Source organism: Homarus americanus, unplaced genomic scaffold (genome assembly GCF_018991925.1).
Source record: "Homarus americanus isolate GMGI-L3 unplaced genomic scaffold, GMGI_Hamer_2.0 scaffold13495, whole genome shotgun sequence".
NCBI lineage: Eukaryota > Metazoa > Arthropoda > Malacostraca > Decapoda > Nephropidae > Homarus > Homarus americanus.
This window is the reverse complement of record NW_024727075.1, coordinates 1,239,081-1,259,047: the sequence shown is the minus strand read 5'-3', so window position 1 is coordinate 1,259,047 and position 19,967 is coordinate 1,239,081. Positions and strand designations below refer to the sequence as shown.

The 19,967-nt window shown below is 38.9% G+C and overlaps 1 protein-coding gene across 1 annotated transcript in view; it reads left to right on the top strand.

Moving 5' to 3' along the window:
• Positions 1 to 19,798, top strand: part of LOC121865778 — a 33,791-nt gene extending 13,993 nt beyond the window's left edge. The window contains exons 4-15 of the mRNA XM_042365339.1: positions 134 to 308; positions 706 to 1,996; positions 2,170 to 2,381; positions 2,463 to 2,690; positions 2,864 to 3,179; positions 14,122 to 14,334; positions 14,669 to 14,750; positions 15,672 to 15,846; positions 16,611 to 17,901; positions 18,074 to 18,285; positions 18,367 to 18,594; positions 18,768 to 19,798. Coding sequence (XP_042221273.1) covers positions 134 to 308; positions 706 to 1,996; positions 2,170 to 2,381; positions 2,463 to 2,690; positions 2,864 to 3,179; positions 14,122 to 14,334; positions 14,669 to 14,750; positions 15,672 to 15,846; positions 16,611 to 17,901; positions 18,074 to 18,285; positions 18,367 to 18,594; positions 18,768 to 19,085 — 4,741 coding nt within the window. The 3' untranslated portion in view covers positions 19,086 to 19,798. The remainder of the gene's footprint in view (positions 1 to 133; positions 309 to 705; positions 1,997 to 2,169; positions 2,382 to 2,462; positions 2,691 to 2,863; positions 3,180 to 14,121; positions 14,335 to 14,668; positions 14,751 to 15,671; positions 15,847 to 16,610; positions 17,902 to 18,073; positions 18,286 to 18,366; positions 18,595 to 18,767) is intronic.
• The last annotated feature ends 169 nt before the right edge of the window (positions 19,799 to 19,967 follow it).

Sequence of the window (19,967 nt, the reverse complement as noted above, 5' to 3'; positions counted from 1 at the left end):
AAAGTTATAATTACGTAAGTCCTTCAGATTTATCGGGAATCTCCCGTATCATGCATCAATTTCCGGAGTTATTTTACTGGTGGCTGCCTGCAATAATACACAGGAGTAAACATTAACAAATTGTATGTTACAGGTGGTATCACCTCTGCTTCACCCACAACCACGAAACTTACTTGATCCAGACCTTCCTGGATGGGGTGATGGTGAGGAACAGTTCCTACAACGTCAACCGACCAGCATTTGGCGACTATGCTGCAGTGGGTAATGGCCAAGCCACCGAGGAGAGCTACAGTGGAGACATTACCCAGGTGCTGTTAGTCTGATCTGATCAACACACTTAAGCTGATTTATTTTCGCTTTTCTCTTGTCCATAAGCATATAAATCCCATGACTGTTACTCAGGCAGTCATAATTGGGCAACTGTAATCACTTTGCGTAATGATTATCATGTGCGGTGAAAATGGTTTTATCTACAATGGAGAAGGGGGAGTGTATTAGACTACGAGGATGAGTGAATGAATGGGGAAATATATGTATGAGAGAATCACATGAGTGTAAGGAGTTTTTTAATTGTTTAAATTTGTCATTTATAATCAGAATACGGGAAACCGTTTATGTTGAGTCTGTCAGTGTTTTTGCTTCATCCAGAATACAATAATTTTCTAAACTTAATAGTGCAATCAATAATAATCGTTCTACTTATAGGTCAATGTGTGGGACAGGATAATGAGCGATGAAGAGATCCGGAAAATGGCTCACTGTCAAATTGACCCCAAAGGAAACTTCATCTCGTGGGAGGGAGGATGGACTCTAAACAATGTATCTTCGTATGAAATGTCTCTTTCTGAAATCTGCGAGCAGGAGGTAGGTAATATTTACTTCTGGTTTCCAGAAGTCACGGACGACACGGCCCAATACATTTGTGAGGCGCTGGGCACTCATCTGCCACACATCACCAGCCTCCAAGATGCCGAGTATCTGTACCAACTGTCGGAGACAATGTGGCCTGAGACTGACCATTGTCCAGTATATATCTGGAGTCCACTAAATGACAAGAAGGAAGAAAATGTTTGGGTGGCTTCTTATGACAAGAATTATATCGATAATACAACTTACTGGTCACCAGATGAACCAAATGGTTACAGATATGAAAACTGCGCTGCGGTACGACGAGATGGGCTGATTGATGATGACTGCGCCTGGTACAGGTGCGCATTATGCACATTTACGCAGCCTCAGAGATTTTCCTTTCTCGGAACATGTGAACCAGAATTGCGTAACGTATACTTTGTTGCGTACCAGGAGGAATATGGTGGACTGATTTTCAGGAGTTATGGCTCATACCACATTAAGAAAGAGAATGGGACATGGATCTATGTGGACACCGTACAAGGCTACAATATCGCCAGGATGGAAGCCTTTGATCCCGAGTTTCCAATGGGACGTAGGTGGTGGCAGTTGGAGCGAGAGGTGTGCGGCCAAGTCAGTGGTGGTCGACGTCGTATGCTCCTCACACCTTGCCTATACCAGCATTATACATGTGATGACGGCACCTGCATCCCACACCACTACCGCTGTGACCTGAAATACGACTGTCGAGATCAAAGCGACGAATTGGATTGTGAACTTATCTTATTTCCTAAAGACTACCATCAACACCTGCCTCCGAGGGTGCCGGGAAAGGAGGACTCCAAGCTGCCGGTTGTGATAAAGGTTATCGTCAAGTCCATAGATGTTCAGACTGTGGAGATGGCCATGAAATTATCTTATGAAATAGAGATGAGTTGGTATGATAACAGACTTCAATATTATAATTTAAAGTCGAATGATAGTCTCAACAGCCCGCGTCTTGACACTATGATGAAGCTGTGGTCACCACTGGTGAAGCTCCTCAATACAGACACCATCGATCAGTCACTGTTGGCCTTTGACGCCACCACACTTGTCAAGAGGCTGACCAAACCCTTGTGGAGGGACGAAGGCGCTGCTGGCGAAGGTTAGAAACCATCCATTAGGCATCAGACCTTAAGAAGTTCTTTTTCTTTTAAGTAGATCACACTCAACGTGATGATTAGTTTGCAATGTTTTCTCTTACAAAACTATTTTCTAATATTCTTTTCAGTTGCAATGCAAACAGTACTTACTAAGTCCTTCCCATTGTTCCCACAGTGGACATATACTCGGGAGAGGAGAACCCCTTATCGGTGAGCAGGAAGTACAGTACAAAGTACGCCTGCCAGTTTGACCTCACACTCTACCCTTTTGACAGCCAGCATTGTGACATTCACCTCCAGATTGTGTCTGGCCAAGTGTCCTTCCTCGACGTCCACCCGGACTCTGTTGTTGTGTACTTGGGGAGTCAAGTGCTGAACGAATACAAGGTAAGTCCATGTGTGTGTCTGTGTGTGAGAATTTAGGGAGAACAAGAGATTATTTTAGTAACCAACTCGTGTTTGTCACAGATCGGGGATGTGAAAGTTCTGTTGGAGAAGGAATACATGCCAGGTGAGGCTCGGGTTCGTGTGCCAATGACGCGGCTGTACGGGAACTCCATCCTTACTATCTACATCCCGTCCCTCATCCTCATGATCATTAGTTACCTCACCCTCTTCTTCAGAACCTCCATCTTTGACGTGCGTGTGATGGTCGCCCTCACCGCTCTTCTTGTTCTAGCAACACTCTTCGCCCAGGTGACCCTATATATGTGACTAAGTGTTATCTGCATGATTAAAATTTATGTAAATTATTCTAAAATGTTATTGATTCATTAATATTAAGTATTAAGACGCTGCGTTTCTATTCCTTCAATATTCATAAATACTTATAATGACACAGAGAAGTATAATGCATCTTCACCTTCCAGGCATCTTCTTCACTCCCCAAGACGTCATACTTCAAGATGGTGGACATCTGGTTGTTATTCTGCGTGGGAATCACTTTCCTGGTCATCATATTTCATATACTGATCGACAATCGGCTCTTCAGCCAGGCCAAGAAGACCCAGGTGAAGCCTTTTGGAAAGTCGGATTCATTTGTCGATGACGAATCCGTGGGTCTGCGGGGACGCTTTCGCTGGTCACCCAATATATCGGTGGAACAAATGGTGTTACTGGCTAAGGCTTCTGTGTTCCTCCTCATCATTTGTTTCATCATTGGATATCTCGTGTACATAGTACGTTAAAGGTTCCTATTTAGGTTCATCCAGCTCATTATTGAAGAGGCTTTTATTTTCAGTAAACCAAGATTGGCGACTTTCAGGACGGAGGCTATTTTTAACACCTTTTATGAACATGTATATGGAAGAGTCACTCTTCTCCTCTAACTTTTTTCCATCCGTGACGTCACAGCTCACTTCCCTCCACGTAAATCGACAAATAGTATCAGTGACCCCTGTACTGTCAGAGTAAATAGTCTACTTTTGACACCACAATACTTGAAGAGTCATAAAGATTTGCCTACTAAGTTTCATTTATTTAACATCTAACTGGATCCTTTGATTTCCTATTTCTTAGTGTCCTTCCGCAAAATTTTCACCCGTTCCTCCAGACGCACGAGATTTAAAAGATACAAATTAAACAATAACAACAATATATATTCTGTGAAAAAGTATTTCTCCTTTCTCATGAAAACGACGGAATGGCGTCTCAAGTTATTGCTATACTCATAAAGGTGTGTACTCGTTATTGTTTTTATTTGTCTACGCTTTTGCCGGATATATATATTCGATGATAACAAATCTTGGCCAGCAATATCGGTTAATAAATTTTCGGTTAAATATTGGACGGATGCCAGTTTGTTTCCTCCAACACTAGGCCTTCAAGAGCTTCCTCTAAATTTCCTACAGAAATAAAATACCGTAGTTATGTGTCAGCTTAGCACTGGTATCAGGATGGTAACACTCATGTTATCATCACAAGAAACAACCCTAAGAGCCATGTTCAGGAGACAATTAATGAGTTCAGGGAAAAAAGTTTCTGCCTTTAACTGTGTGGGTGTGATGACCATTACTGCCCGCACCACAGTACTAGAGGCCATTACTCTCTAAATGATGTTTGATGTTGCCACCTTTGTACGTCCACAATAATCAACATAAAAACTTTGCAATATTTCTCACAAGTTTAATACAAATATTGCCTAGTTTCATTAACACCATTAACATTGCGTAGTGTATACAAATTTGTATATGTCACTATTTGCTACTTTTTAAAAAATTATATTATCTTATTTCAACTTTCCATCTGTTATAGATTATATCAACTTGTAACGTATACAAGATGGGTGTATGACGTCTCAGCTGCTCCCATAATAGTTACTTCCTGACGTCAACTCTGGCCTCACAGTACCGTACATGACCCTCACGACACTGGTAGTTACTTCCCTCAGTGATGTGTCGGATAATCTTTACTTCACTTAAATATGCTTTGTCCTATGTTACGTTCCAGTACGTACAATCTGCTACTTTCTCCAACTGCAAAATAAATTAATATTGTGTAATATTGTTTATGTAATTTACTTTGCGCAGTTGATGAAAATAAATTCACGTGAAGAATATTCTTGTTTTTCTTTCTTCCCTGTGACTTTGTGACCACGAGGAAATTACTTGTTTAACTGCTTCATCAAGAACACCTTCACCTAAATCAAATGTCCTATAGTCCCTCAAGACCACTAGTTACATCCTAAATGATCCTCCTAGCACAAACCTCTCACTAAAAAGACGCCTAACAACTGAGAAATACTGTACTTAGCTGACTGCTCTTAGTGTAACACACCATGGTACGCTGACCACAAAGATTTTAAGGGATATGGTGCATTAACAGACACCGAAGGACAACAAACAGCTTCTTCTAGTTCCTCAACACACAGATCTAGTGATGGGAATGGCAGATGTATCGTCAGGTCACACATTACCCACGAGAGGCTGAAGAAATTTCTCAAAGATTAGTTTTTTTATTGAAAGTCCTCCGTAAATTATATTGTCTATATATGAAATACGCACACACCCACACACACACGCACGGTGAAGTAAGGGTTGCTTCACATGGGCCAAAAGGTCGAGTTAAGTGTTCTGTATGTTATGTTAGCAGTCTTCTCTCGCCGTTTGACCTCACTCGTCCATGACCACACCACTGTTCCTGACATTATTTGTGACAGACGACCGAATTAAGGCAATTAAGGCACCTGACATTTGAGAAAAGACAAATATAAACAATATGTGACATCAAACGAGGTTATGAATTCATGTTTGTTTTTTCTTATTGATCTACATACATGATTCACAAGAAAGCAAACAACAAATGTCATTCTTCATCAAGTTTAACTAAAGTCTAGGATATCATTCTTTTGACCATATAACCCTGTAGTGATCCGAATTAGAGGGGCATTCTACTTATTATTAATTATTAGTGCCATGAACCTTAAGAATGAGCCGTCTAATGCCATGACAATTGAACTCCATTATCCTGTTTGTCCATCGAGTTCTTCGTCTCCTTTCTTTATTACAGATATGAGTTCCGATATGTATTTGGTAATGTGATTGGACTCTTGAACATACATACTGTAGTCGAGAAATATTCGTGAATTTAATCAGGGAAGAGGTGCAATGTTATTGGTTAAAGATGTGGTGTACGCTCAACTCCATTGCCCAGTGGCGGCTCGTGAAAAATAAAATGGAGGGACTGCAAGCCTCACACAACAGTAGGATACACAAATTTGACCTACCTCAGGTATGAGTTGTAGTTGATGTCCACGAATTCCCAGGGCATGGTAGTAGTGTTGGTGGTAGAAGGTGGTGATGGACCAGTATTAATTGAAAATAAAGTCGGCGTGTCTGCTCTTCGATGTAGCAAAATTGTTTATTACTATTTCATTAAAATCCTTTATTTCTGTTATCATTTTATTTTCAATGGATATCACTGCTAAAGCAGACAGTCTGTCATTCACCATGGTACTGCGCAAAAAAGTTTTAATTCTCTTCAAAGTTGAAAAGCACCTTTCTGCTTCTGCCGTTGTCATTGGAGTTGTTATTAAAATTTTCAGCAACTTGACAGTGTCTGAAAATGTTGACTGTAGATTATTGTCATTCATCATCTCCAACAAGTCTATGAGACTTTCTGATTTACACAAATCTTCTCTTGTGTACAGTACAGTAAGTTCAGTTCTCAATTTGTCTTTTACAAGCATGGGATATGCTGCAACTGCTTGTTCAAGTTCATTACTAGGGAAATTTTTGGTATACACTGGAAAATTATTCACTAAAAGTAATGGATAAAACTGGTGTAGGTCTTCCTCTTGCTTTGATTTCAGTCTTTTCATTTAATGTCAGCTGGGAAAAGTTGATGTTTTGCAAATACTTCACTAGATTTTCCATGGTCAAAGGGTAATTAAAGAAAGCACGATTTAACCACACCGTCCACACTCAATGTAAACACGTTGTACGAGACTGAGCTGCTTCAAGTGCAGCTCATTGTCTCCAGAAGTGGTGCGGCGGCGCCGCCAATTAATAACAGACATGAATCGTACAGCATTGACAGCAACTATGAAAGTAACTTAAATTTTGGTCTGATTTTAATGAAAATTCACTTAGCAACGTATTGAAAATAATTAAATAACATATAAAATGATATATTTGTTGGTAGTGTATTATTCAGCTGTCTCTCTAAAGGAATCATACGCCTGGCAGTGAGTGTCTGGGGGGACTGCAGCTCTGCAGCCCTATGCATGAGCCGCCACTGCCATTGCCCTATTTCGATAGTTGTAACCTGTATGTCATCAACATACATATAAAATATTTCAAGAATATATTATCAGAATCAGATATTAAAAGAATATGGGTACATATTTAGGTTTGTAGTACAGGTGCAGTAGTTTCCACACGGTAACAAAAGAGCCGAGTTGGCGCTTCATATATAAGGCATTATACAAAATCAAATATCGTCTTTCAAAGTAAATATTAGTTATGTAAAATAATTTATAGCTGAATGTAGAGAAACAGATCATATAATGTCTTATCCAGTGTCGGCTACATCATATGCCCTTTAGTGTTCATTAATAGGTATTGGATCAATGTAGAGAACCAAAACAGGTGGTACAGTCTGTCAGTGGGGCCTGTTGGCATCTGTAAGTGGCCGTGGGTAACAATGGGGTTCACTAGATATGTAAGGTTCAGTCCAATTAAAAAATAAAACTCATTTTCACATTTTTATGGAGTTTTACTTTCATTACTGAGTCCATCACCAAGCTGAACTGTTATATTAGTTCGCTTGGTATCACAACAAATTCCTTTCAATAACAAAAACCTGAAGTAGCGCAGTGTTAATTTTCACGACAAGAGGGTTGAGAAAAAATCTTTATTCACTCACTCTCGCTGTCAGGATATATCACACTATCAGTACCACTTTAAGCTGATGATATAGTAGACAGCAAAATACCTTTACCGTAGAAGAGGATCCATCATGATCATTCCATCTACACGTCTACAAGCTGCTTCCATAATGCATCTTCATTTCTCACCTGCCTCTAGACTTCACTGGAGGTCGGGGCTACACATTTTTTCAGCATTTCATTAGGAATTCGTACCTGAAAAACGTGAATTCTAAGCCTGTGTCAGATTTTAGAATATCATAAAGTTTAAAGGTTATATGAGCACCTGGAGTGAATGACTGAACTGAGAGATGTAATAAGTCACAGTTATTTGAGACTTAAATGTAAGAGTGGGTGCCAGGGAAGTCAATGGGATTTTAAGTAACTTTAAATGTGACTGGATTGATTCAGCATGAGGAAACAGAGGGTCTATATATTACGGTATAAAATCCGACTAGACTGAGGAAACGTTACAAGACTCAGTCCTCGGTCCGTTGCTCTTTATCATATACGAGTACATAATAACATAAGCAAGGTTAGGTTAGGCTAGGTTAGGTTAGGTTAGGTATGGGTGAAAAGAACCGAAGGATCGTTGGAAGTAGCGTTTAGTGTCCTACTAGAGGAGAAAGATCTACTCATTATTCACACACACACACACACACGCACACACACACACTAAATAGATAATCACCGATTAAACCTAAAAAAATCACTGTAGTTTTTGCCGAAGAGATAAAAAAATATTATTGCCATAACTTAATGGAAATGATTCTTGTACGGTAAAAAAATATATGTTTCACTTAAGTCGCCGTTAAGTATCTCAAGAGAGAGAGAGAGAGAGAGAGAGAGAGAGAGAGAGAGAGAGAGAGAGAGAGAGAGAGAATATTTTTTTCTTCTGAGTTTCTCGAATAAAACCAGTGTAAATTAATATCACAATGGTTGGCGGGTTTTTTTCTTCTCTTCTTTAATAATGAATGTTTGAATTCACATTACAGCGTATCGAATTGGCACGTGCACAAGACCTCATAAAGAAACCGTGTACTGTCTAACTCAAACCATTTGTTGAGGCAGGTGAGTCACGAGACACATTAGAGGAGGTCCTTACGCAGGCGTAGATGGAGTGTCTTAGAGGTGAGGGGTGAGAGCGGACGGTGGGGCTGAGACATCGTCGTGCCACCTACCTGTAGCTGTTGCGTCCACCCGTGTCAAACACTATGGTGGACCCAAGACTGCTGTTGGCGGCTCTCACTTCCGTCCTCTTCCTATACGGTAATGTTGACTTCTTTATTGTTTCATCAATATCAAATACGTCTTGGTGCCTTTTGCCCATGAGGAAAATTACCACACCTTTGTTATTTTTATCTATTAAATAAAATTCGAAATATATCTCATCATAAGTGCAATGACATCCAAAATTAAGATAAATGTAGGTTTTAAAAGAACAGAAAATTCGGTATTGCTTTATCATTAGACTACAAACTCAACAAATGAACACTTGAATATTCTTTCCTATGATGGCAGTCTTTGGAAAAGTGCAAATAAAGATTTTACTGTACCTTACTATTTTACACAACCGACTTGAGAGAAGGAGGAACTTTTGACAAAAATATATAGAAGAAAACAGTTTTCCTCTAGATTCGGAATATGAAAAAAGTGGAGGAATTGTAACTTTCATACTTTTGTTTTTCACTTGTAAATACTGCCTATGCACACTTTGGCGACGCCATATTTCGCGTACTTCCTTCTCAGGAGTCGGTTGTCTAAATTATTACTCTATCAGTCACCTAGAAAATAATGGGATAGGACTTTGTTTAGATAAAGTAATGATTAGTAGTAGGACAGCTAGGAGGGCCAGTGTCAATACCCATTTAAATGTGAACTTGAGGTAATAATGTTTCAATGTAGATCTACTCAGCAATACTTTCCCCTCCGTTCATGCAGATATTATGTTATACCCTGTGTGTAGTAATCCTGTATCTTGTTATCTCCCTCACAGAAGGGTGGGCTTGGGCCTAATGTTGGGTAGGCCAGGACGTGGGTTCTGCACCTTCTTTTCAGTATCTCCCGACAGAAATACGTTTAACAGGTGTTCAATATTCCACTTCGAAGCTCTATACTATACCTCTCTTATTGGAGATTCAGTTTCTTAAGTTTATCATGACCAAAGTATTTTTCATATAAGAGAGCATCTGGTGTTCTGGGGACGTAAAAGATTTGCTTAACATTTTGCCCATAGCAAGTCATCTGGAAATAAAAAAAAGAAAAGTTATTGGAATACATTTTTCGATGTATTCTGTAAGTTTATATCATTACTTTAACGCGATTTGCTGTTCTCGAAGTCGTCTTGTTCCGCGTAGTGAACCTTTAATATAAATTTCCTCAGTGACGGCGTTGTCCAATGTTTGTTTCTCGATATATCGGGTTTAGAAAAGACTACTGATTATATATTGTCTTGACTGTGATGCATGAATCGGCATGGCTGCGACAGGATATTTTTGTTTTACCTTCCACAATGGTCGTTTGGGAGGCTTTCTATCCACTGTAACCATTTGTCCTTCTGGCTCTCTTGACGTGGGTGTTGCCTTGACTTTTGCCGTATGGAAAACACTCCTGTAGTCTCACCAATATCGCTACAACATTGGTACTTCTTGGGTTGAAGGACCAGATCATAACTATACTGCACTCAAAATCATGAACATTTATATTGGTTATTCATGCAGTCGGGTCCAGAATGTCAATTCCACTTGATGAAACAAGTGATCTGATGTTACGTGACAAAGTATGTTTTCTATTAAAAAACTGACTGACTTGTAATTAAAACTGTACAAATTGATTGTCACCATTTAGTTTCGTATGACAAAAACTTTTAATATTTACAATAACAACTTTCGGTGATACTTACTCCACTGAAACTGAAGGCTGATCTTCTAACGTCATAATGTTTAATATTTTGTTTTCTTGTGGCGCAACTTTCAGGAAAACGATCATGAGATCATCATCCATAAAGGCTTGTAACTGAAGCTGTAAACACACACCTAACTGGTCGACTTAAGGTAAAGAACCTATCTTAATTATCAGTTTAATTTTAATACTATACTGCTGGTCTATCTTTACTCAGTAAGTGAGATACCTTTTTACATCTTCAGTTCGTCGTAAAAACCTTTGTGAATCTAAGTCCAAAATTGTAAATGAAATTTTCGAAAGCAGAAGTTTGTTGACACAATAAGATAACAATAAACTTAATAAATCTTTGAACATGTGCGATTATTAACTAACTAAAACGACAAAAGTTTTTCCAAAACTTAAAGGTTCTTAATTTGTGTTTAATTTTAAGAATATTTTGCCGAAGTTGAATATTCTTAGAGAAAATTCTTCAGTATTATTAAAGCTAAAACACAAATGTAGTGCAGCTATAAAAGCAGAATGAGACTTTTTTCAATTGTTCATTGTAGATTACGATTCATTCACTCACTGTAACAGAGAAACATCGATCTACATTAGTGGGCATTGTACTGTATGAGCGACCCGCGCCTATTGAAGACCAGATGACTGACAATTTCTTCGGCAGATAATTATTACTGAGTGGATATAGGTACGGCAGCCATACGCCAAAAACCACACTGGATATAGGTACGGCAGCCGTGCGCCAAAAACCACACTGGATATAGGTACGGCAGCCGTACGCCAAAAACCACACTGGATATAGGTACGGCAGCCATACGCCAAAAACCACACTGGATATAGGTACGGCAGCCGTACGCCAAAAACCACATTGGATATAGGTACGGCAGCCGTACGCCAAAAACCACATTGGATATAGGTACGGCAGCGTGGCGATCTAGATAATACAGATAGATTGAATTGCACCTTGAACACAACTGAACCAAGGAGAACACCATGAGACCTAAAGATGTCTCAAAAACTCGTTGAATTAATCGCCAATTTCCAAAGAGCACAGAGAGAAGCCATCTTCCCACTAATTCAAATTCACGTGACGTAGATACGACTTAAGCTGATTGGCTGAGTTAGAAGTAAACAAAAATTATACCTGCAAACTTGTACTTTCTTAAATGGAATAAAAAAAACGTGATAATAACCCGAAAACTGTAAATATTCGCCGGAAACGCTATTATATATATATATATATATATATATATATATATATATATATATATATATATATATATATATATATATATATATATATATATATATATATATATATATATATATATATATATATATATATATATATATATATATATATATATATATATATATATATATATATATATATATATATATATATATATATATATATATATATATATATATATATATATATATATATATATATATATTTTTAATTTTTTTTTTTTTTGGTGGGGGGGGGGTTTACTTCTGTGAATGGTCACTATACGGAATATTAACCATTTCTTTTCTCTGACATTGAATTGCTCGCCATATATTATCAAGTCCTGAAAGAACTGTTGTCAAGATTAGAAGTATCTAGACAAGGTAAGTAGAGTGACTGTGTCAAATAACGTTCAATTAAGAAACTTGAACCAGCAACAATTAACAAGAATTATGCTCTTATGCTATAACTTATATTATGACTCCAGGCAGTGTTTGCTTTTTTCAGCTTTCAGAAGTCGCCAAACACATTATATTGAATTTGCAAAGTCAGCTTCTTGAAATTAAAATCAATGAACATTATCTTGAGTCACATTGTGTCGGGACACAGACTGTAAGTAATAAATTAGGCAATGGCAGTGTTGACTCCGCGCTGTTAACAAGGTGCGAATACGAATTCTAAATTACAACCCAGCGACATTGCGTTTTAGTGTATAAGTTATAAAATAAATTTTAAATGATTCAGTAAAAAAAAAAAAATAGTGGAGCGGAATGTCAACGATCTCATTGTATTTCTCTATTGTTTATTTTGTCATGAGTTTCTAACGTTCAGATTTACTCGGAGCCATACTGAGAGATCCATGCACTAACGTTATGATGAAAACACTGTGTTCTTGAATGCAAAATAGAGTAGCAGCTGCGATTTACTATTGGAGATCACACACGCTTGCTTATGGTAGTCCACACACACACACACACACACACACACACACACACACACACACACACACACATATACACACATAGGTGTTGGAAGACTTGGAACATCTTGAGAAAGTCAGTTAATGTTAGTAATAATAATTTTCGATAAAATTATTGATACGAAGAGCGAAGCAAACAACTTCCTAACCCAACGTAATTATAATACAGTACCAGGAAATGAGTTCCCAAGTCTAGCACATGAATGAAGACAAATCCTTCCCTTAATAGATCTGTGAATTTACCTTTTACTGACCCCAACCCTGATGCAACAGGTCTATAATTCCAAATTTTTATTTCCAGGTTACTTTTGTGTTCACAGTTAGATGTAGCCATATCAATGCATCTTCTATTTTTCTAAGTTTATATTTTTTTAAGCATCTTACCTACACTGAATGCATTTAGAATCCTTGATTATTTTCTTTTAGCCGCAGAATATGTTTGTTGGTGGCGAAAAGAAGGTAAAGTAGGAGGAAATTTGGAGCAGGAAGAAAAGATATATAGACTGTATATATAAAGTGATTAGTTTACGTTTGGTTAAGTTAAGTTAGCTTAGGTTAGGTTAGGTTAGGTATTTTAGCTCTTTTGTAGTCCTTAGCGTTAGCATTATTCGGTGCAATAATTGAATTATGAGCCACTTTACTATTAGATATTGCTAGAGTGTAGACTAGTGGATCATCTTACCACAAGTCATTGCTAGTTCACGATGGGTTCAGTCTAGATGGTGATTGACGAGATGTACATGTTATTGACAGTATGGTTGTTATGTATGTGCATCAGGAGAAAGGTAATAGTGTTATCAAATATTAAAACGACATATGAAGGATACTCTCTCACCGATGACTGAAACATTAGTGTAGTGTTATGGCTCCCACAAAGACTCTAGCTTAGTATTTCAGCGGCTAAGAATATTACATTATATTCTACCTTCACCATAAACAACTACCACGTATTCTGAGAAGTATGATTGTATTTTGTGTGTGTGTGTGTGTGCGCGCGCGTGTGTGTGTGTGTGTGTGTGTGTGTGTGTGTGTGTGTGTGTGTGTGTGTGTGTGTGTGTGTGTGTGTGTGTGTGTGTGTGTGTGTGTGTGTGCGTGTGTGTGTGTGTGTATGTATGTATGTGTGTGTGAACCCCCTCATGTGAGCATTATGAAAGTTGGTACAGTGTCTAATGAGATGATACACACAACATATAGAAGACCGCCTCGGGGTATAGCACTGTTTTCATTTATTTTGATCTGGGTGAAATGCTGTTATTATAAATGGAATAACTCACTCGCTTTGATTAACTCATTATAGAACTTTTGTCGGAAGGGAGAAGAATAAACAAATAATGATGATAAAAGGAATGAAAAGAGGGTGGTCTTATTATACTGCACACCACTATCATGGCAGGTGTCATCCAGCCATCTCCGATAACCTCCATTAATTAACACCTGATTCTTTGTCGAATAAGAAGATTTTCGGATATTCTTGTCAATACTTCCTGTGTTGCTAATTGAAGGTTATTATTGCTATCGAACTTTCCTTGACATATTGATAAAGTGTCTTAATGATGCTTTTTCAACGGCGTGTTGTCGATAACATGGTGGTGACGTGTTAACCCCGATCTGATGAAGGTGTTTTATTCATGATGACTCGGATCTGCAGTGTGTGTTGAGGGCGTGACGGTGATGAGGTTCCAGGAAGACGGACAAGAGACAATGGAGACGAGAGCTGTGTACGCTGGCGACCATGGGAGATCCGACCACCTTTACTCCTTTACCTTCTGCGTCAGATTCAAGATATTCTTCCTTCACCAGCGGGGCACACTCTTCTTCATGTACGACAGTGTTGATCGCCGGTACTGGATGATGAGAGGAGGTGAGCTGTATTGAGACTCTCTTAGGTAGGAGTCTTAGTTTTGGTGTAAGATTATCAGCTGATTGTTTGTGGTAATTACATCTTGGGGAGAAAATTCTTGTAACATTATTAACTTCAAATGGAAATAAAAATTAAATTCTTACTTTTCGGTAAAATATTAAAGAGTGCATCGATATTCTGCCGACAACATTAAATGATATCCTTCCATAGATAAAATATCAGGTAGAGAGAGAGAGAGAGAGAGAGAGAGAGAGAAATTGTACATGTAAGGATCAAAATTGTTTAAGTTTTTTATAAGTATGCAGAAACACTAATTAATGAACATACTGGGCAGAGGTGTGGGTGGACAAGGTGAGGATCTCCATCTCTCACACCTGGCACTTCGTCCCTCTTGACCAGCAGCTCTGGACCCACAGGTGAGTTCTCTTCACTTCTCCCATCAGTACCAGAAGGATGCCGGAGTCTAATCGCACTAGTTACCAATAAATAAGATGAATATCATTAAAGATCAACTCCTGTTCTTATTTGTTCAGTGTTATTGTTCTTACTGCTCAACAATGGAGAAGATCTTGACTGTGTTTACTGGTCGATTTTTGGTGTAATAAAGAAAGTTAAGAATACAGTCATACGGCAAAGTTCAGTCTCCTTAATGCTGGGTGTGACGTCAACAGAGGAAATATTTTTTATTTACATTGATATCAACAGGAGTTAAAAGGGCTTTCATTTTTTAATATAGTTTCGTATTAAAATTTCGTTTCAGCATCTCCCTACGTTGTAAAACCATATATGGAAGTTACACAACATATTACAACTTTATTATTTAGTGTGGTAATAAACTAAAGTATAAACTATATTATAGTCGCTTTATAACGACCTGAAGGTATCTAGCCTCACCTGACGCCAGTTACCATGACAACTTCCCCAGTCTGGAAGTTTTCATGACGTCTGTTATTCATATAGTTTTGTTAATATGGAAAAGAGATAATTAGTTAATATGCTTTATATTCATTTAGATAGCAATCCTTATATTAGGTAACTGCTCTACGTTTATCTTTGATGAATGGAGTTTGAAATTATATGATCATTTTTATAAGCAAATTATAAAACTGTTAGAACACTTTTCACTCTCCATGTTGATTTATGCCTCTTTTAGTATTTAAATCAACCTGGTTAAGACAGTGACTAGGTGCTCATAATTATCAACGAAAATTAGCCAATTTATTGATGTTTCATTATCTTAAGCGACGGTTAGCCCGCGGGTATATTGAGTTTTATACTGGTTGATCTATCCATCAGAAACCTAATGTTGATTAATTTAACAAGTTGTATGTTTGCAGGTGGTACCATCTTTGCTTTACCCATAACCACCTAACCTACGTGATCAGGGCCTTCCTGAACGGGCAAATGGTGAGGAACACTACCTACAATGTCAACCGACCAGCCTTTGGCGACAATGTGGTACTCGGCAACGGGCGGGCCTCCGAGGAGAGCTACAGTGGAGACATATCCCAGGTATGTACAGTACATAATTTATCATTTTGAATTCGGGAATTTATGATTCGTTTCTTTATGCGCCTTTTACATACTGTGTTTGTTTGGGTTCCTGAGAACTCTAATCACTTGTAACCAAATGGCTCAACCCTCCGAAGATCCTCCATATTTATAGTTCGTCTCACAAGATAAGATTTCTAATGCCAGACAATATGGGCCCCTTCAATACTACTAAATCAAAAGACATATCATATAGTAACATGTAATATATTGTGCATTCAATTTATTTATTTTTTCAACGGCATCATCCTAGCATTACATATAATTGATATTTTAGGCATCACCCTTACTTCAAGTCTTACCATGACAAACTATATAATGAACCTTGGAGTCAGGTCCTTCTTTACCGATGGACAGTTAGGAAATTCCTTTTTGCGGAACTTGTCCCTTTCAAGATTCATTAATACCCATGACTCCCAACCTAACCTCAAGTAGTTCAAATCATTTAACTTCACACAAATTTGTTCTTTGGCAAGGAGACACCTCGGTCAACAGGTCAGACGACGACATTGTTTCATCTTTCCCTGTCGTGTTTTATTTATTGAAAATTGTTTGTCATATTTACTCCACCATCTTAATCATACATCATCTGCATTATCATTATGCCAATATGTGTGTGAGTAATGACTAAATGTCTGGATGCCTAATTTTGTTATGTACAGTACCATGTTAGTCTATTCCCTCAAAGTATCATCAGACATTATTCATAATCTATACGTCTACAGGTTAATATCTGGGACCGGGTATTGAGTGACGAGGACATCCAGAAGATGGCTCACTGTCAGATTGATCCTACGGGAAACTTCATCTCGTGGGAGGAAGGTTGGGATCTCCAAAACATCTCTACTTATGACATGCCTCTGGGTCAGTTTTGTGAGCAGGAAGAAGGAAATATCTACTTTTGGTTCCCAGATGTCACGGACCCCACGGCCCAATACCTATGTGAAGCATTGGGCACTCATCTGCCGCACGTCACCAGCCTGCAGGAAGCCCAGTTCTTGTACCAACTGTCGGAGACAATGTGGCCTGAAACTGACCATTGTCCAGTGTATATCTGGAGTCCACTTAACGACAAGAAGGAAGAAAATGTTTGGGTGGCTTCTTATGACAGTAAATTAGTCGATAATACCTCTTACTGGTCACCAGATGAACCTAATGGTTACCGATATGAAAACTGCGCTGCAGTGCGAAAAGACGGGCTGATTGATGATGACTGCGCCTGGTACAGGTGCGCATTATGCACCTTTACGCAGCCTCAGAGATTTTCCTTTCTCGGAACATGTGAACCAGAATTGCGTAACGTATACTTTGTTGCGTACCAGGAGGAATATGGTGGACTGATTTTCAGGAGTTACGGATCATACCACATTAAGAAAGAGAATGGGACATGGATCTATGTGGACACCGTACAAGGCTACAATATCGCCAGGATGGAAGCCTTTGATCCCGAGTTTCCAATGGGACGTAGGTGGTGGCAGTTGGAGCGAGAGGTGTGCGGCCAAGTCACCGGTGGTCGACGTCGTATGCTCCTCACACCTTGTCTCTACCAGCATTATACATGTGATGACGGCACCTGCATCCCACACCACTACCGCTGTGACCTGAAATACGACTGTCGAGATCAAAGCGACGAATTGGATTGTGAACTTATCTTATTTCCTAAAGACTACCATCAACACCTGCCTCCGAGGGTGCCGGGAAAGGAGGACTCCAAGCTGCCGGTTGTGATAAAGGTTATCGTCAAGTCCATAGATGTTCAGACTGTGGAGATGGCCATGAAATTATCTTATGAAATAGAGATGAGTTGGTATGATAACAGACTTCAATATTATAATTTAAAGTCGAATGATAGTCTCAACAGCCCGCGTCTTGACACTATGATGAAGCTGTGGTCACCACTGGTGAAGCTCCTCAATACAGACACCATCGATCAGTCACTGTTGGCCTTTGACGCCACCACACTTGTCAAGAGGCTGACCAAACCCTTGTGGAGGGACGAAGGCGCTGCTGGCGAAGGTTAGAAACCATCCATTAGGCATCAGACCTTAAGAAGTTCTTTTTCTTTTAAGTAGATCACACTCAACGTGATGATTAGTTTGCAATGTTTCTCTTACGACACTATTTTCAAATATTCTTTTCTGTTACAATGCAAACAGTACTTACTAAGTCCTTCCCATTGTTCCCACAGTGGACATATACTCGGGAGAGGAGAACCCCTTATCGGTGAGCAGGAAGTACAGTACAAAGTACGCCTGCCAGTTTGACCTCACACTCTACCCTTTTGACAGCCAGCATTGTGACATTCACCTCCAGATTGTGTCTGGCCAAGTGTCCTTCCTCGACGTCCACCCGGACTCTGTTGTTGTGTACTTGGGGAGTCAAGTGCTGAACGAATACAAGGTAAGTCCATGTGTGTGTCTGTGTGTGAGAATTTAGGGAGAACAAGAGAGTGTTTTAGTAACCAACTCGTGTTTGTCACAGATCGGGGATGTGAAAGTTCTGTTGGAGAAGGAATACATGCCAGGTGAGGCTCGGGTTCGTGTGCCAATGACGCGGCTGTACGGGAACTCCATCCTTACTATCTACATCCCGTCCCTCATCCTCATGATCATTAGTTACCTCACCCTCTTCTTCAGAACCTCCATCTTTGACGTGCGTGTGATGGTCGCCCTCACCGCTCTTCTTGTTCTAGCAACACTCTTCGCCCAGGTGACCCTATATATGTGACTAAGTGTTATCTGCATGATTAAAATTTATGTAAATGATTCCAAGATGTTATTGATTCATTAATATTAAGTATTAAGACGCTGCGTTTCTATTCCTTCAATATTCATAAATACTTATAATGACACAGAGAAGTATAATGCATCTTCCCCTTCCAGGCATCTTCTTCACTCCCCAAGACGTCATACTTCAAGATGGTGGACATCTGGTTGTTATTCTGCGTGGGCATCACTTTCCTGGTCATCATATTTCATATACTGATCGACAATCGGCTCTTCAGCCAGGCCAAGAAGACCCAGGTGAAGCCTTTTGGAAAGTCGGATTCATTTGTCGATGACGAATTCGTGGGTCTGCGGGGCCGCTGCCGCTGGTCACCCAGTTTGTCCGTAGAACAGCTGGAGAAGTTGGCCAAGGTGGCCGTGTTCCTCCTTATCATATCTTTCATCACTGGCTACCTCGTGTATATAATGAAATAAGTATCCCTGTCAAGGCTCACTCAGTCTAGCGATGAGTACATCTCTTGTTTTATCATCATTAACGTGGACATAAAATCCTAAACAGAAGAGTGTCAGAGTGTGACTTGAGATCCCTCCGAGATAGGACACAACAATTCTAGGGTCCCGAGTGGATGGCGTCACGGTAATATGAACCTTATATGAAAACATTTTTTTCATGAAAATTTAAGAGCATCACTGTTGTCACCACCGGCAACATTCAAAAGCCTCGATCCTTCGAATTATTCTAAACAAACACAATTCTTATAATGTCGCCATTTCAATGTTCTAAGTTCTTATGGCCGGGCACTTCGATCTTTTTATTTTCTTTGTAGTAGTGAGGTTACCCCAACTGTCTGTTCTGTTTGCTCCAATTGATTCTTATTACATATTTACCTCGCCCATAGATAACAATACATATTGGCACATTCTTAGGTTTATTTTATGTGACCAGAGAGAAAGTATTTATATATGGGGATGTTTTATCTTATTGCTTTATATGTTTAGTTAATATTTTTATAGTAAAGATAATATTCACAGATGCAGCTGAAGCAACATTCATAGAATATTTCCCCCACACATCCAAAGTTGTTGTTAACCTGTGATGTGGATTATGGAATATTTTTGGAATAATTATACACTTGTACATGTAATAGAAATTAATAAAGATAAATAATAAAATTACACCCCAGGTAGTCGCAGGAATTTTTTATTGAAGTAAATAAATTTCCTTGGCACGATACTGTTTAGCATGCAGGTACATATCACAGTGTTTAAATTATATCACCACATATAATTATACAATATGAAGTCCTTAATAATAAAATAATCATGCACTTGAGAAAAAAATATGTTCATCATATT